This window comes from Canis aureus, chromosome 15 (genome assembly GCF_053574225.1).
Source record: "Canis aureus isolate CA01 chromosome 15, VMU_Caureus_v.1.0, whole genome shotgun sequence".
Taxonomy (NCBI): Eukaryota; Metazoa; Chordata; class Mammalia; order Carnivora; family Canidae; genus Canis; species Canis aureus.
In genome coordinates, this window is record NC_135625.1 from 54,405,779 (window position 1) to 54,425,303 (window position 19,525).

A 19,525-nucleotide genomic window follows, 5' to 3' on the forward strand; every position below is an offset into this window, starting at 1 on the left:
TATCCAGTGAGAAAAAAGACCATCTGTTCAACAAATGGTGTTGGGAAAACTAGACAGCTATGTGCAAAAGAATGAAAACGGGGATCCCTGGGTGGCGCAGCGGTTTGGCGCCTGCCTTTGGCCCAGGGCGCGATCCTGGAGACCCGGGATCGAATCCCACGTCGGGCTCCCGGTGCATGGAGCCTGCTTCTCCCTCTGCCTGTGTCTCTGCCTCTCTCTCTCTCTGTGACTATCATAAATAAATAAAAATTAAAAAAAAAATAAAAAAAAAAAAAGAATGAAAACGGGCCCGAGTTTTAGACCATACACAAAAATAAACTCAAAATGGATTAAAGACCTAATGTGAGACCGGAAACCATAAAAAAATCCTACAAGAGAGTATAGGCAGTAATTTCTCTGACATCAACCCCAACAATATTTTTCTAAGGTATGTCTCCTGAGGCAAAGAAAACAAAAGCAAAAATAAATTATTGAGATTACATCATAATAAAAAGCTTGTGTACATCAGAGCTAACAATCAACAAAACTGAAAGACAATGTAGGGAATGGGAGAAGGTATTTGTAAACAACATACCTGATACAGGGTTAGTATCCAAAATATAAGAACTCAATACTAAAAAAAAAAAAAAGAAAGAAAGAAATCCAATTAAAAAATGGGCAGAAGAGATGAACAGACATTTCTCCAAAGAAGACATCCAGATAGCCAATAGACACATGAAAAGATGCTCCATATCACTCATCATCAGGTAAACAGACATCAATATCACATTAAGATATTATCTCACACCTCTCAGAATGGCTAAAATCAAAACCACAAGTGTTGATGAGGATGTAGAAGAAAAAGGAACATTTGTGCTCTGTTGGTGGGAACAGCTAACTGTGGAACACAGTATGCAGGTTGTTTAAAAATTTTAAAACAGAATTACCCTATGATCCAGTAATTCTACTACTGGATATTTACCCAAACAACTCAAAAACATTAATTTGAAAGGATACATGGAACTCTACATTTACTGAAGCATTATTTACAATAGCCAAATTATAGAAGCAGCCCAAGTGTCCATCAATCAACAAATGGATAAAGAAGAGGTGGTGTGTACACATGTACACACACACGCGAAAATTACTCAGCCACAAAAAGAATGAAGCTTGCCATTTGCAATAACATGGATGGGATTTGGAGGTTATAATGCTAAGTGAAAGAAGTCAGAGGAAGACAAATTATTGTATGATTTCACTTGAGAAATTTAAGAAAACAAATGAAGAAAAAAAAAAAAGAGGCAAACCAAAAAACAGACTCCACTATAGAGAACAAACTGATGGCTACCAGAAAGAGATGAGTAGGGGGTGGGTGAAATAGCTGATAGATATTAAAGAGTATTCTTATCATGATGAGCACTGAATAATGTATAGAAACACTGAATCGCTATATTGTACACCTGAAACTAATAGAACACAGTATGTTAACTATACTGGAATTAAAATTTAAGAATGAAAAAAAAATTCCCTGCAGAACATCCTGCCTATTGTTTTCCTGCTAAAAGATCTCTTGGCATTAATATCAAGACTCAACAGCACGGAATTGGTGTAATAACAAACTGATCAATGGAACAGAAAGCCCAAAAATAAACCCAGACATACGTGAACAACTGATACTTGACAAAGGCAGTGCAGTAGGAGAAAGGATGGCTTTTTCGACAGCAGTGGTGGAAAAATTAAATATCCACAAGTAAAATGAACTTGGATCCATACCTCATATCACACATGAAAATTAACTCAAAATGGATCATAGATCTAAATGTAAAACTTAAAGCTGGGAAACTTCAAGAGGAAAACATGTTAGGTAAAGAATTATTAATACCAAACAAAAGAAAAATTCATACAAGATAAGTTGGACTTCACTAAAAAGGGAATTGGGACTCCTTAGAGAAATAACCAAGGCTGATACAGTAAAAGTAGAAGATAAGCCTAGAAACTATCTGGTTTGCCAGAAAGTTAGAAGTATTCAACAATCAATAGGTGTATGTCAAAGGACAAGATTTCAACTTGAAGGGGTTCCTACTGCCCAAATTGGAACAATGTGGTTATCAAAATAATGAAAGGAATAGTTTATAATATAAAAAAATTTCACAAGCCCACAGTGATAAATGGAAAAGGAAACTCTCATTCATACAGTACAGTATCAGCTAATAAGCTGAGAGTGACAGAAAAATCACCATTTTGCAACATCACGATAATAAATGATGAAGGGAAGAATCAGCAGTGGATGCTATCTACAGTTTTTGGGAACAGAACAATGACAGAGACCCAAAGTATCTCACAGGAAGTTATTAATTACAAAGGGGGAAAACTGGAGAAATCTGGCAGTTCAAACTAGTGATGAAAGCCAAACAACAGCAATGGGACAAGAGGACATCATGGTTTCCTAATGTAAAGCACTGAAGGGGACGCATTACTTTTGCCAAAAATGATGAATAAGGAGAGAAATCAAACATTAAGTTTGGAAAAACAACATTTGACAGAAATAATTATTAACTACCTCAAGGAACTGGGATAACTAGGAGTGGCCAGTAAGAAGTTGAGACAGTGCTCAAGAATATAACAGCAGCAGATGTGATAAATATGACACAAAATAGCCACTACTGCTAAGGCTAGGACAGAGTACCCAAGGAAGAATTTTCCCTTCAGAGCTCAATAGTCAGACCTTGTTAGAAAAGGTAACAGCCATCACTCACACTTTGGTGCTGTACCAGTGGGATTTGCTGGAAATTCACCCTCTGGAACTTGTCCACAAATCTATTCCATAGTACATGCTGGCAATCTGTGTCCTGGATTTCCCCCACCATCAAAGGGGGTGAAAAAGCTGCTGTGAAGGACATTATTGTGACAACTGACAAAATTTGAAATATAGATCATGTAATTAGATAATAGCACTGTACTAATGTCAAATTCCCTTAATTTAATTATACTGCAGTTATAGGGGATTATCCTTGCATATATCAAAACTCATCAAACAGTACATTTAAATATGTGCAGCTTACTGTATGTTAATCTTATCTCAGTAAAGCTAAAAAATAAATAACCTTTTAAAAAAGAGAATCTATGGGGCTAAGGGTCATGTCTACACTGCTCCCAAATAAGTAAAATATATATATATTATATATATATATATATATATATATATATATATATATATACATATATATATCACCAAGCATACCAAAGTGAGAAATAAAATGCAACAAAATCTAGTATCCTTAGGAAGGGCTCATAGGAACAATACTTTTAAGTTCTTATATGTGGTCTTTATGCTTAAACATCAGTTGGCTGGATGTGTGCCTCAATTCACATTTTTTTTCTATGAAAAATCTTAAAAATCTTTACTCCAGTCTTCCAGATTTAAGTACTAATGCTGGAGAGTCTAATGATAATCTGGCATTCTTTCCACCTAAGTGATGTAGTCTTTTTGTGTAGGTGCCCAAAGTTTTCTTTTTTTTCTTTAAAAGCCCTAGAACACATTTCAGTGGTGGCTGTTGTTTCAATTTTCCTAAGCACATGATGAACCCTTATAATACAGATGTTCATCTTTTAACAGCATTTTCTTGTTTTTGTTTTTTTCCTGTTCTTTTGTCAGTCCGGGCACTTTTATTAATGTCCATATACTTATTGCACATGCATATAAGATCTTCTTGTCACTTTATGAATTTCTTTCAGCTCTTTACTTGATTTGTTTTCACTTGTCTTTTTCCATCATTTCTTTCTTTTGTGGTACTTTCTAGAGTGTCTGCTCATTCAAGAACTTTCTGGTTTATCTTCATTTCTGAAATATTTCTCATTCATTCCTCAAGTCTTGTCAGTTTTTCATGATCTCCTATAACATAGGAGCTCATTTACAAACTTTTCTAATTCAGTTTATTTTGTTTTTTCATAACATACTGTTTTATTTTTCCAGCTTATTTTGTAGAAATTATATCTGTGCTTTAAGAAAAAGTATACTGCTATCTTCACTTCTTTAGATCTGTTATTCAGAGGACTACTGTCCTTTTTCTTATACTATCTTCCAATGACATAAAATTACAATACCTTCTATAAATCTTATTATAGTTGGATGGCTTTTCCTATACTTTTAAGTTTCCTATGTAAGATTTGTAAACAGACTGAGATAGCTTTCCTAGATTCAGAGTTCAAAGGTTTCCTCTTATATGGTTACCACAAAATATTCAAACCTAAGGTACTTAAGTGTGACCACTTCCCTAGTATTTTCTGAGATCTGCCTCCTCCAGTGCCCCCTCCCACATGTATCTGTGTCTTTTCTCCTCTTTACCCTTAAGTTCCTACTCTCATCAACTTTTATTTGCAGCAATTTCTTTTCAGTGTGGGGCTCTGTTCGCTTCCTGAATATTTCTAAGAATCTCAGGAACCAGGCTGTCCCTGCTCCCTCATACTTTCCTGTGGCAAACGATCTCATTTCAGACCCTATTAGAAGTTTCTGGACCACATTTTGAATAGCACTCCCTAAAATACTTTGCTTTTTTTCAGAGAGTGCTGAGTGGCACTGTAAGGCAGACAGGTATCACTATAAATGTACGATCTCCAGTAGCAAGTGGGCCTCAACAAGATCTGCAGTCATACTACATTTTACTGGGAAATGCAATCCACTTTGCACACATGTAGACAAACCCTCTCTGTGTGTGTGTGTGTGTGTGTGTGTGTATACCTACTCTTACCTTCTCTCCTGTTCGTAACAAAATGTCTCTCCTTCTATTCAAAGTCACCAATCTTTCCATCTATGCCTTGGGTCAATCAATCCTGCTTTCTCAGAACACCTCACAAATCCCTTCTTTGGTATATTTGATAGCTCGTTTGATTGAACTCTTCTTTCATATAACAAAGATGCTTAAGCCTTTCCCATTTACAAAAAGGCGATAAACAATAACTCCATTTCTCTCTCCAACTACTGCATAATTCCTTTAAATTTCTCTAGAGTTGTCTTAACTATCCACATCTCTTTACTTCTACCCATTGTATAACCCCAACAGAGTTTCCCCTACTACTTCTCCATCAAAATATGCTTTGCATGACTGTCATGTTTCTAACACTAAAATGTTTTTGGCCTCTCTTATTTGAACTTGAGTGAATGCGACACCGTGAACTACCACTTTGTTAATACTTTCTTTGCTTGGCTTCCATGACACTACATTTTCCTGAATTTCTCCCACCTCTTCTCAGTGTCCTTTCTAGGTTTCCATCATACACACCCGTAACATATCCGAATACCTAAGGCCTTGTGCTAGGTGATCTCCTCACTCTAATCTCTAGAGTAGAAGAGAAAGAAACAGAGGGAGGACAACAGGACACCAAAAAGGAAGGGTCAGAGAAATGGAATGGAAGCCTTAATACCAAAAGATGGGTGGGGAAATGAGCTGAGGTTAGTAAAAGCAAGTTAAGGCATGTGACACACAAGTCAAGTCTAGAAGATGAGGAACAGAAGAAACATAAATCAACATGCACCAGTACAAAAGGCAGATACTAATGTCATGTGCTATAGGCTCTTCTCCTGGTTATCCTTAATGTTGAATACAGACAGTCAAGAGATCCCAGAAAGACTATTCATTCATAAGGAAGATAAAATAAAGATCTTCCAGTAGTTATAAATCCCAATTACTATATATGACATTTTTCTTTTAAATTTATTGGAATTTTTTTTTTTAAGATTTTATTTATTCGTGAGAGACCGACAGAGAGAGAGAGAGAGAGAGAGAGGCAGAGACAAAGGCAGATGGAGAAGCAGGCTCCATGCAGGAAGGCCTGACATGGGACTGGATCCCGGGTCTCCAGTACAGCTCCCTGGGCCAAAGGTGGCGCTAAACCGCTGAGCCACCCAGGAGTCCCACTTTTAAATTTACTGTAGGGCAGCCGGGGTGGCTCAGGGGTTTAGCGCCACCTTCGGCCCAGGGGGTGATCCTGGAGTTGCCGGATTGAGTCCCACGTCAGGCTCCTTGCATAGAGCCTGCTTCTCCCTCTGCCTGTGTCTCTGCCTGTGTCTCTGCCTCTGTCTTTCATGAGTAAATAAAAAAAAATGTTTTAAATAAAAATAAAAATGAATAAATAAATTTATTGTATTGTGACCAGAGTACCTATGGACAACGTGTTTTAGAAGAAATTAGAAGAAAGTTCTTTGGGCAGCCCAGGTGGCTCAGCAGTTTAGTGCCGCCCTCAGCCCAGGGCATGATCCTGGAGACCCGGGATCGAGTCCCACGTCAGGCTCCCTGCATGGAGCCTGCTTCTCCCTCTGCCTGTGCCTCTGTCTCTCTCTCCTGTTTCTCATGACTAAATAAATAAAATCTTAAAAAAAAAAAAAAGAACAAAGTTCTTTGAAGAATCCTGTATTTTTACAACTTAGAAGAGGATTTGAAAACCATTTCTGAAAGACAAGGTAAACACGGAAAAACACTGAGGCAATTCAGCTGACACTTATGTTCACATGTTGTTTTAAACACAGGTGTTTAAATATGCACCTATGTATATATTATGCGTATATACTATAGTACTACAGTACCCTGTATATAAAAAATCACATATACAAGACATTCTGAAAGAACAAAATCAGGGCAAAATATTTTTAAATGTTTTGCTAGTCATGATAGCTTCATACCACTATCCTCTAATGGTCCAAGATGTAATATACATTTAAGGCATAGTTCATCATTAATTCAGAGGATGTCAATTTCAAAGAGGGTTTTTGGTAATTTTGAAACTTTTAGGCACTTATTAGATTTGGTTAGAAAATCACCTATGTTAACCTCACAATAAGACTGATAAAGAGCCTATGAAGTATCAGTTCTACCACTCTAATGCTGTTAGCTTACAAATTAGTATTATCTTTATCATAGCTAAAAAAAAAAATTGAGACTTCAAAGATTCAAATAATTTAGGGCTGGTTGGAAAATCGAGACTCCATCAACTCCATATACCTGATAAAATAAACAATGGAACAGCAACAATTACAGCTTTCCATAGAATAGAGATCTTGCTGGCTAATCTACCACTGACTGCATATTCAGGTGCCAGGAAATGACAAGTATCTATCCCTCTACATAACACTAAAGAAGTCATCAGATATGAAGAGCCCTGAGGAGCTTTCCATATTTTCCTAAACTTGGGAGGAGCTGAGCTACTAGCATCCAACCTTGATGACAGACTTAAATACAACTCTCTATGCTATTAATTGGAGTTAAGGATCACTTTTTATAATTATTACACATACCCTACAATCTATAACTAAGGGACTCTCCAGGCTGCTGAAACTGAGGCGCTTTCATGAGTGGCTTCCATATGGGAATTCCCTAGGAACTGAGATCCCAGGGCTTTATGTCCGGGTCCTGATAATGGCCTACCATGATCTTCAATTTTTCAGTCATTTTAGTTAAAATCAGAGTCTACAACCCATAAGCCAACTTATCCAAGAACATGTAAATTGTATTACAATACGTATGTATGTGTATGCACGAGCAAGCTAGGGGTGGATTGGAGGGGGGAGTGTCACAATAGGGTCTGCAGTATAGAAATCCTATTACTTCCCTTGCAGCTGTGTACAGTTTGACAGATTGTGCAGCACAAGGAACTACTTAATTTAAGAGGGCAAATGGGGATTAATATGCATTCCACTTCCTAAGGCATGTAATCCTTGGTACTACAGGTGACAAGTGAACACATATTCCTAACTCAGATAAAGTAACTTTTAGACTTACAGCAGCCTCAATTCCCCCACTCTTAGAATGCTTTGTATACAATATGTGAAATGCAGCCATTTGACATGCTTATTAATGACAATCTACTTATCAAAGTACTTTAACTTAAATTCTAATGTTTTCCCCTCAACTCAATAAATTATGTTACCTCATAATGTGGGACACATATATCCCATTTTGGAGACTACTGGTCTACTATGTACTTGAAAATACAGGAGTAAATTTGAAAAAGGGGTCAAGGTTTTAGGAAGAAATGTAGGGCTCATGCAAGTAGGTTGATAGTTTAACTTGGTGAGATCTCTAAGAAAAATCAGACAAAAATCTAGAGATCTGGGACACCTGGGTGGCTCAGCGGTGTAGCGCCTGCCTTCCGCCCAGGGTGTGATCCTGGAGTCCCGGGGTCGAGTCCCACATCGGGCTCCCTGCATGGAGCCCACTTCTCCCTCTGCCTGTGTCTCTGCCTCTCTCTGTGTCTCTCATGAATAAATAAATAAAATATTTAAACACACAAACACAAACACACACACACATACACACACACACACGAGGATCCCTGGGTAGCTCAGCGGTTCAGCGCCTGCCTTGGGCCCGGGGCGTGATCCTGGGGGTTTGGGATCAAGTCCCACGTCTGGCTACCTGCATGGAGCCTGCTTCTTCCTCTGCCTGTGTCTCTGCCTGCCTGCCTCTCTCTCTCTCTTTCTCTCATGAATGAATAAATTAAACAAATCTTAAAAAAAAAAAAAAAAACGCAAAAATTACTAAGTATAAAAGAAAAAATGGATAAAATCAGGCAATCAAAATTTAAAACTTCAGCTCTGGGATCCCTGGATGGCACAGCGGTTTGGCGCCTGCCTTTGGCCCAGGAGGCGATGCTGGAGACCCGGGATCGAATCCCACGTCGGGCTCCCGGTGCATGGAGCCTGCTTCTCCCTCTGCCCGTGTCTCTGCCTCTCTCTCTCTCTCTCTGTGTGTGACTATCATAAATAAAATAAAATAAAATAAAATAAAATAAAATAAAATAAAATAAAATAAATAAAAAATAAAACTTCAGCTCTTCAAAAGACACCATTAAGAAAATGAACGGGGAAAGAAAGAAAGAAGAAAAGAAAAGAAAAGAAGAAAAGAAAAGAAAAGAAAAGAAAAGAAAAGAAAAGAAAAGAAAAGAAAAGAAAAGAAAAGAAAAAAAGAAAAGAAAAGAAAAGAATGAACGGGCAAGCTATAGGAGTTAAATATGTATAAAACTGTATCTAACAAAGGACCAGGATATAGAACGTATATAAAGAATATTTACTTATCAATAATGTAACCAATTACTTAACTTTAAAAATCTGCAAAAGACAAACTGAAATTATACCAAAAAGCTATAATAGCTAATAAGCACAAGAAAAGACTTTCATCGTTATTCATCGGGGAAATGAAAATTAAAACCATGAGACTCCCCTTTGCACATCCTAGAATGACTAAAATTAAAGACTAACGACACCCAAACTGGCAAAGATTATGAACCAACTGGAACTCTCATACATCGCTGGAGGGAATGCAAAACAGTACAACCAGTATAAATATACATTTATGACACAAAGAAGAAATTCCCATTTTTAGTATTTACCCAAGGAAATAACATACTACATAAACACTTGTCTACAAATATTTATAACAGTTTTATTCCTAATAGCCACAAATTGAAAACAACAGTATGATTTCCATTAACAAGGTGAATATTGTATATAGAACTGTTTTATATAAAACTGGTAGACAATATGGATCAATCTTAAATACTATTAATTCTTTGACATTGTATCTTGTACTCACAAGGTGATTTACACTTCTCACCAAGAACCCAAAGCAATCAAATCCCAAAATCGACAGTTACATCTTACAGACTGCCAGTTAGTAAAGAAGTCTACAAAAAATTGATGGGTTCTTATTTTTTACTCTTCCCTGGATAAATAATGTGACCCTTTTCAAGGGTATGCTCAATACTCTTTTAAAAACAGCTTAGAGTTTGCTACTCTTTTGCTGAATACACTACAAAATATTGTACAATGTTGTACCATTTCTCTAAGACCAGTTTGTTTTCTGACTTCAGGTACCTATAATGTACCTAAAGAAAATCTGTTTTCTACGTCCTTCCCTCTTTCCTGGATATAACTGCACACTAAGAAAATGGCAGTCATACCTGAGGTAGCTCATCCAACTTTAGCATGTGGTCACTCATCCTCATTCCTTCCAACTGGCAGGCAGCCTTATCAAAGGACAGTTTTGACCCATGTTCTCATGGGGTCTTGGTAGTTACTGTAATTGTATCTGAGCATTTATAAATTATAATACATTCTTTTTCATTATAAACTAGCTTTATTTCTTTTGCATAAAACATTTCAGAAGATTTATTTTCTATGAATTCCAATTAGGGTAACAGAGAACACCAAAAATGGTTTATAGAAATATCAGGTTTGATAATGCTGAAAACTATTATTCTATACCCTGAATTTTGGTCTTAATTTCCTAAGGAATCCTCCTATGATCAATTTTGTTTTGGAATATAACATGGCTTGAGCTAATGAAACACTAGAATTTAATATTATACTCTAGAATTCTAAAACTATGCCAAGTTGGGCTCTCTGGAGGGCTAGGCCTAGAAATCTAATTTTTTTTTTTAAGATTTTATTTCTTTATTTGAGAGAGAATGAGCAGGGAGGAGAGGCAGAGGGAGAGGGAAAAGTAGGTTCCCTGCTCAGCAGGGAGCCTGCCTTTGGGGCTCCGATCCTAGGATCCCAGGATTGTGAGATAACGACCTGAGCAGAAGGTAGACAACACTTAACCAAATGAGCCATCCAGATACCTCTAAAAGTCTAATAAGTATACCAGTGCCTCTAGTAGAGCTAAAATTTGAAAACCACTATCTAAAAGGGACGAGTATAACTGCAACATGATTGTGGCCTCAACAAAACTTGTTTTGTTTGGCCTAAAGAATGGGCCTGTGTGTGTGTGTGTGTGTGTGTGTGTTTATTTACTTGCCATTATCTAATACTAGAGAAAGCTCACACAAAAATCTGGGCTTCAGACTTCTCATTAAAAGAAATACTATATATATATAGCATAGTATATATTTGTGTATATATATACATCCTTCAATATATAGGATATTCAATATATAGGAATATATATATTGAAGGGTATATATATATATATATACCCTTCAATACTGGCCCTCTGAGGGCACCTGGGTGGCTCAGCGATGGAGCATCTGCCTTTGGCTCAGGTCATGATCCAAGTCCTGGGATAGAGTCCCACATCTGGCTCCCTGCAGGGAGCCTGCTTCTCCCTCTGCCTGTGTCTCTGCCTCTCTGTTTCTCTCATGAATAAGTAAATAAAATCTTTAAAACAAACAAACAAAAAAATACTGGCCCTCTCTTCTCTTACATGACAATCTGCAAGAGCTGAGTTTGCTGCCTGCCTCCCTTTCACTCCTAACCTCCAACTCATAGTTCTCCAACTCATATAACTAGCTTAGCTCCTGTAGGTATTATATAGTTTGATCCATGAGGACTGTACCCACAAGTTCATTAGGAGAATGAAGAACAGAGATGATGAAATGAACCCTATTTATTTATGAAATGTGCTGGCTAAAGTTTTATCTCAGCTAGTATTGGAGTAAGTTCACAAGGAGAGAGAGGAAGGAAGAACATATTCAAGTTAATAAGATACAGGATAGGTAGTATTTTTAATTTATAGAAAATGACCCTCTTTTTAACAGTGTATTTAAAGAATCATTTGTTAGAGACTCTGTCTTTCTCAGCATAAAAACAAAACCATTACCTTCCAATTTATATGCTTTCTTGAATTCTTGCTGGTAATACAAACACCAAGATAAAACATATTTAGACTAGAATCGCATAGAACATTTTGAGAAATCTGGAACTTAAAACCTGTCTCAGAGTTTAGTTTCGGAGCTTTTATTCCCCATGTCATGGCCAGGCACACGATAAACCTTAATTCTAGAATTAGGCAAAATTCAGATCCCGATTGGCTACTAGCCTATTTAACCCATTAAAATTCAAATAAAAGAGACCTCAGACTGTGTCTAAACATTAAGAACTAATATTTGTTTCACCTGTACTGAATTTCCAACAGGTGGGCCACATGAGAGAAAACAAGAGTGAAAGATCGGAGACTTCAGCCTATTTGCAAGCTAGCTTACCATGGTAGAAGGCAGACTCATGGGTGAGAGACCAGGGACCTTTATTAGCTACTCACAATAATAACGTAGGCCAAAGCTAACATAAACCGAAGCATCGACGTTTTTGCTCTCCTTCCCGGAACCCCAGTTCCCACCAGGCAAGGTCAAAGGGCCAGCTGACACCTGCACAGGCAATGGATTGTGTTACACCAGAAGAAACCTAAGCTTAGAGGACCCCAATCTTGTATCGTGGGTACTAAGCATGCCTGTCTTTAACTCCAGTGGACATCACACTGGACCACACGCATGCCTGCTCTTTGCTCTGGTGGAAGACACAATCTCTATCTTCCAAGGCTGATCCTTATACAAACATCTTTCAAAAACAGAAACAAAGGGCAGTCACAGTACCTCCCTGGCACGACCTGCAGAAACTGAGAGACCGCTGGAAAACTGGCTCCCTAGGCCAGATACTGTTCCAAACACAGAATCAAATGCAGAGTCTAACACTACTGTCTGTCTATAGCACCGATTTCATATACCCCTTAACATAGGCTCAATTACTTAATTAGCATTTTATCTCAAACTTAATCAACCAGACCCTCTGAAAGTATACATCAAAAACGAATCATTCCCTTTCTAATTACTCTCTATTTTTGAAAAGGAGGTAGGTGCTCCCGAATCCGCAAAGTCGCAATTTACAATCCTCATTCTCCTAGGATGCTTACTGCGCTTACTCTGACTCACTTTTTAAAGGTCTCAAACCTGTTAACGCTCGCAATGGGAACGACCTGTCAAAAGTCTCATTACCCAGTAACAAATGCACCACCAAAGAGAACAGCAACGTCCTCATTACCCAGCTGTCGTCTACAAAATACAAGAAAATCCTGCGGGCCGCCCGCCCCCCCCCCCAAAAAAAATCACTCCCTTCTATTTCTCTTTACCCTTTACCGTTGCGAAAGAAAACCTTCCAATGCAAACACACACACACACACACAACCACATACCGTCTCTCTGGGTCCCTCCGTCCCGGCAGAAGGGAGAGAAATCGGGGAGACGCGTCAAAGAAGCCGAAACATACGTGCAGGACAGAAAACAGCATCCGGATCTGCCACGCGTCTCCCCGAAGAAAAGTCCCCGTCGCTTCGTCTTCACCCACCGCCCACCACCCCCGGCTCAAATGACGTGGGTCCGAACCGGGTGATGAGGGCCGCACCGACCGGGACAGAGCTCCGGGGGAGGCAGAGGGCAGAGCAGTGAGCCGGACGCAGCGGGCCAAGCAGCCGAGCGACACGGCGCAGCCCGCTCCAGCCCAGGTTTCCAGAGTGCGGGGCGCGCTCCTCCAGCCCCGGAGGAGAACGCGGAGCCGCCGCCGCCAAGCCCTCGGCGCCCGGGGAAGTGGCTCGCGGGGCGCGCGGCCGCCGCCGCCGACGCGGACCCTCCTCCTCGCCCCTCCCCCGCCGCGCACCCCCGGCGGCGGCGACGTGACAGCGGGTCGCGCCGCACCCGGGCGCCCGCCTCCTGCCCCGGAGGGGGGCCGCTCCTCAGGCTCCTCGGGCTCCCCGGGCGCCCCGGGCTCCCCTCCCCCCCGCGCGCCCACCTCGGCCGCCTCTCACCTTGGGTGGCGAACGGCGAAGAGCCGCTGACCGGCGAGCCGGGGGCGGGGACGGGCGGCGGGGTCTCGGCCGAGCCCAGCACGGGCGCGGGCAGCATGAGGTAGCGCCGGGGCGCGGGCAGGCAGGGCAGCAGCTCGGGCCCCGGCTCTGGACGTTGCTCGCCCCGGGAAGGCTGCGCCCCAGCCCGCCCTCGCGTCCCCGCCGCTCTCTCCGGCCCCCGCCCACCCCGCCAGCGCCGGCCCACCTCAGCCTCAGGCCCCGCCCCCGCCCCCGCCCCCGCCCGCCCTCTCCCCGCAGCTGAGGCCCCGGCGAGGAGCGCGCCGCCCAATCGCCGCCGCGCCTGGCCAGGGGGCGGGGCCTGCCCAAGCCCGCGAGGCTCCGCCGGCCGCGGCGAGAGGCTGGGAGGTGGGAAGGCGCTTGCCCAGCCCCGCCCCCGCCCCCGCCCCAGCCGCGGCCTCTGATTGGGCCTTGCTGTGCGTGGCGCTCCTCTAGGAAGGTCAAGGGATCGTTTGTTAATGACGGACGGACTAATTGGGTCCGCCTGCGTTAGCCCCGCCCACGGGGGGCGGAGCTCCGCCGCCGGGCGCGCAGCGCGGCTAATTAAGTAACTTGTATCAAAATCCTAGAGAACACGGGCAACACCCTTTTTGAACTCGGCCACAGTAAGTTCTTGCAAGATACATCCACGAAGGCAAAAGAAACAAGAGCAAAAATGAACTATTGGGACTTCATCAAGATAAGAAGCTTTTGCACAGCGAAGGATACAGTCAACAAAACTCAAAGACAACCTACAGAATGGGAGAAGATGTTTGCAAATGACCTATCAGATAAAGGGCTAGTTTCCAAGATCTATAAAGAACTTCTTAAACTCAACCCAAAGAAACAAAGAAAACCACAATAAGATACCACCTCACACCAGTGAGAATGGGGAAAATTAACAAGGCAGGAAACCACAAATGTTGGAGAGGATGCAGAGAAAAGGGAACCCTCTCACACTGTTGGTGGGAATGTGAACTGGTGCAGCCACTCTGGAAAAGTGTGGAGCTTCCTCAAAGAGTTAAAAATAGACCTGCCCTACGACCCAGCAATTGCACTGCTGGGGATTTACCCCAAAGATACAGATGCAATGAAACGCGGGGACACCTGCACCCGATGTTTCTAGCATCAATGTCCACAATAGCCAAACTGTGGAAGGAGCCTCGGTGTCCTTCGAAAGATGAATGGATAAAGATGTGGTTTATGTATACAATGGAATATTACTCAGCCATTAGAAACGACAAATACCCACCATTTGCTTCGAAGTGGATGGAACTGGAGGGTATTATGCTGAGTGAAGTAAGCAAATCAGAGAAGGACAAACAGGGTATGTTCTCATTCATTTGGGGAATATAAATAATAGTGAAAGGGAATATAAGGGAAGAGAGAAGAAGTGTGTGGGAAATATCAGAAAGGGAGACAGAACATAAAGACTCCTAATTCTGGGAAACGAACTAGGGGTGGTGGAAGGGGAGGAGGGCGGGGGGTGGGGGTGAATGGGTGACGGGCACTGAGGGGGGGCACTTGATGGGATGAGCACTGGGTGTTATTCTGTATGTTGGTAAATTGAACACCAATAAAATTTTTTTTTTTTTTTTAGTGATAGTCACAGCGAGAGAGAGAGAGACGCAGAGACACAGGCAGAGGGAGAAGCAGGCTCTATGCACCAGAAGCCGGACGTGGGATTCGATTCCAGGTCTCCAGGATCGTGCCCCGGGCCAAAGGCAGGCGCTAAACCGCTGCGCCACCCAGAGATCCCAAAAAATAAATTTATTAAAAAAAAAAAAAAAAAGTCTGGGCATGAGGTGAGAAATCAAAGTGTCCACACCAAAACACTAACCACTAGGACATGCTGGTTATTAGGAGAAGCTAGGAGCATATTATAGGAATCTAAAGGCAACAATTGAGATGTTGCCAGAAGAATTTATACCATTATCAGGGTCAGATAATTGGTTAAACATAGTCTTTTCCTCAGTGGTGATGATTTTCTGGCTATTTTTTTAGTTTTTTTCCTAGTTTATTCATTCAACAAATAGTTATTGAATATTTCATACACATTAGGCACTAGGCAGTCAGTGGCTATACAGTTATGACCGAAATGTTGAAAGTGTACTATTGGAGCTTGCTTTTCATTTTGTGCAAGTATGGGACTTGCCACTCAGCAGAAAAGGCTGGTGATGGATTTGAGCCCCGAGGATGGAGTAGGTGTGCCAAATCTGCTACTTCTCTGGTCTAGACCATACCATTTCTTGCCTGATGGCCACTGCATCTGCTTCTCTTCTTGCTGGGCCCTCTAACTAGGATAATTTATTCAACCATTGAGTCAAGTCCCATTATTTCTCTACTCAAAACCCTCCTTACATTGGTCCCATGTGGTCTTATATAAATTTAGAACTCTTTCACCTTTCTGATTTCATCTGCTGCTTTGCTTCAGTGGTAGCAGCTTCTTGGCTGCACATCAGATCCCATCATTTTCTTGCTCACAGCTTTCAATAACTTACTATGACACACTGGATGAGTCAGCCTCGGCTGCCATAATAAAGTACCATAGACTGGGTGGTTAAACAACAGAAATTTATTTTCTCACAGTTCTGGAGGCTAGAATTCCCAGATCAAGGTGCTGGCTGATCCAGTTCCTGGCCAGAGCTCTCTTGGCTTGCAGATTGCTGCCTTCACACCAAATCCTCACATGGCCTTTCCTCTGTAATGTGAGGAGGGAAATGGAGAGGAAGAGATCTCTTTTCATTCTCAGCAGACCAGCAGTCCTAGTAGATTAGGGCCCTACCCTTGGACCTCATTCACCCTTACTTACCTCCTAATGACTCTATCTCTAAATATAGTCACACTGAGAACTAGAATTTCAACATACGAATTGGAGGGGGACACAATTCGTCCATAATATGTGCAGAATAAAATCAAGCCTAGAAGCCTGGAAGCCTTGCACAATCTGATTCCTGCTTGCATCTCCAATCCAATCTCTTACCTCTCCCTCACTGTTACTTCCCTGTAGGTACACAAGGGCAATTCATGGCACATGCCAGAAACCACACCAAGAAATTGTATCTGCATCAATTCAATTTAGATCTTCCCCGGAAGGAGCTCCATTCAGTGATAGCATCTGACATCTCCAATCATACTTGAAGGCCAACCTGTCCTCAGATACAGACAGAACCTATTACGGAATTGTGGTGCTTTCTGTCCTTGGCAGCTATTGCTGCTAAATGTACAACTGAGCCAGAGAATGCCTAGCCAACAGAAGGGTCTCACAGGAAAGAAATAATTTCAACAGTGCCCTATATTCCAGTAGGGATTACATATCAAGAACTATAAAAATATTCATGCACTCTGACCCACTTTGGTAATTCCACAACTGGAGTTTTGTCTCAGAAAAGTAACTTAAAATAAGAAACAAGGACTATATGTATGAAGAGGTTGATAGCACATAATTTGAAACTGCCAAAAATAAAAAAGTGTTAAGCTAAAAATACCCTAAATTTTAAGGAATAGAGAAATGCATATGAATTATAAAATATCAATATGCTGGAATATTTTAGTCATTAAAACAAAAAATATGGTTGTCATGGAAAACATTTTGTATTGTTTTTTAAAAGATTTTATTTATTTATTCATGAGAGACACACAGAGAGAGGCAGAGACATAAGCAGAGGGAGAAGCAGACTCCTTGCAGGAGCCTGATGCAGGACTTGATCCTAGGATCCTGGGATCTCTACCTGAGCCAAAGGCAGATGCTCAAGCACTGAGCCACCCAGGCATCTCAGAAAACACTTTTGAAACAAGTTTAGGTAAATAAGAAAATTAGAACTCAAAATCAACGTACATTATAATTCAACTGTATAAAAACTTTGTATATGTTCATAATGACAATAACTGGTACTAGCTGCACATTGTTGAGTGCTTCTTTCCCAGATGCTATTCTAAGCACTTACCTCATCTTTTATCCTTACAAAAATCTTTCAAAATAAACATTATTGTCTTGAAATAACAAGAGGCTCAGAGAGCTGAGGTTAATTTAATAAGCAAGTGGGAGAACAGATTTTGAATCCAGATTCGTCTGACTTAAAATTTTATGCATTTTCCTTTCCCAAAGGTACTTTTCCAAAGTTGGAAAGGACAAACATGGAAAAAACAAGAATACAAAAAGTCTAGTTGTCATATAAAGGTAGCATGATTATAAGACAAAATCTTATTTTTGTATTTTATATATTTTTATTACATTTTGAAACTGAATCAATACTTCTTGTAAAAGGAACCCACTATGCAGTCTGGCTCCTCACACAAAACAGTAATAGTGATATCTATGAATTGCCTGAAACATGCCAAGTTCAATGTGTGTCTTCCTCAACTCCATTTACATTTGAATTAACATACCAACCAGTGAGCAAGAGCAATAAATTATAGGCATTATTGTAGGAGTACAACCCTCTTCTGAAGGCAAACCAGACTGTAGTTCTAAGTTCTGTTATGCAAGCTTCCAATAGAGATAGATAGTCTCTGAGGATCTTTTCCTACATTCCAAGCCACAAGAAGGAAGGATTACTAACTCGCCTTAAGGCCAATAGAAGAGAGCTTCAACAAAAAAAAAAAAAAAAAAAAAGGAAGAGAGCTTCAGCAATATAATTTCAAAAGATTGGGGGTCTTTACAAGAAGGGGAAAAGGTCATTTCCCTCCCTTGCTGGTTGATAATGAACTGCAAAAACTCATTAGATTCAGCATGAATGAAGCCTGGTGTATAGATTGGCGAGAAGGTTCTTAGGAGAGCTTGATATGTGTGTCCTGGAATCTGGGAGCATCCATGAGCCTAGAAACCAGTGCTTCCTTCTCTCCTAAAGTAGAAGGCAATGGGGGAGCTGCCTACATAACCACCACCTTGCATTGCAAGTTTACATGTGTTAAATGGTTAAATGGATGTCAAAAGTGATAACTGGGTTTGTGGTGATCTTATAAGTAGGCTGTCCCAAAAGGAAGCCTGCTAGCATGAGGGGATCTCAGCAAAAGGAAACTGTGAGTTCCTCCACCATGGGCAGTTGCTGAGGGGGGATGGTGTTTTAAGAGCAGAGGCAAACAGTATGTTGCCCAGGTTAGGGTCTGAGTAGAGCCTCTTAAATAACTCATAACCTGAGTCCTAACAAGAGAACCAGTCTTTGGGATGCACTGGCAGCCAAATTGCAATAGCACCAATTAGGTAAGTAATTAGTCCCATCTTCTCTGATCCTTCTTCATCTAATTTGACCCTGAAGAAGCCAGAAGCAGCAAATAAATAAAGTGGATGTTTGACTGGCTCAGTCTAGATGTTGGTTGGGGCTGCAGTCATCTGAAGGCTTGACTGGGGCTGGAGAATCTGCTACTTAGGTGACTCATTCATGTGCCTGGTGAGTTGGTGCTGGGTGTTGGCAGGAGACCTCAGTTCTTCACTACATGGAACTCTCCATTGAGTGTGTTTAAGACATGATTGCTGGGGCAGCCCGGGTGGCTCAGCAGTCTAATGCCTGCCTTTGGCCCGGGGCATGATCCTAGAGACCCAGTATCGAGTCCCATGTCGGGCTCCCTGCATGGAGCCTGCTTTTCCCTCTGCCTCTCTCTCTCTCTCTCTCTCTCTCTCTGTGTGTGTGTGTGTGTGCCTTTCATGAATGGATGAATAAAATCCTTTAAAAAAAAAAGAAGACATGATTGCTGGCATCCTGAGAGCAAGCAAGTCAAAAGCACATGTCAAAAGCCAAAATATCTTTTATACCCTAGCCTTGAAAGTCATATGCCATCATTTCTGCAATACCCTTATAGAAGTCAGAGGTATTTTGTGTGGGTGGGGATTGCACAAGAGTGTGAATAGCAGGAGGTGAGAATCATTGAAGGGAGAGGTAATGGGATGCCTGGATGGCTCAGCAGTTGGGCATCTGCCTTTGGTTCAGGTCGTGATCCTGAGTTCC

General features: G+C 41.2%; 1 protein-coding gene across 1 annotated transcript in view; it reads right to left on the reverse strand.

The window, feature by feature from the left end:
* Window positions 1-13,793, reverse strand: part of LOC144284861 (adenylate cyclase type 1-like) — a 106,496-nt gene extending 92,703 nt beyond the window's left edge. The window contains exon 1 of the mRNA XM_077849974.1: window positions 13,545-13,793. Within this exon, the coding sequence (XP_077706100.1) occupies window positions 13,545-13,641 (97 nt within the window). The 5' untranslated portion in view covers window positions 13,642-13,793. The remainder of the gene's footprint in view (window positions 1-13,544) is intronic.
* Window positions 13,794-19,525: the final 5,732 nt, after the last annotated feature.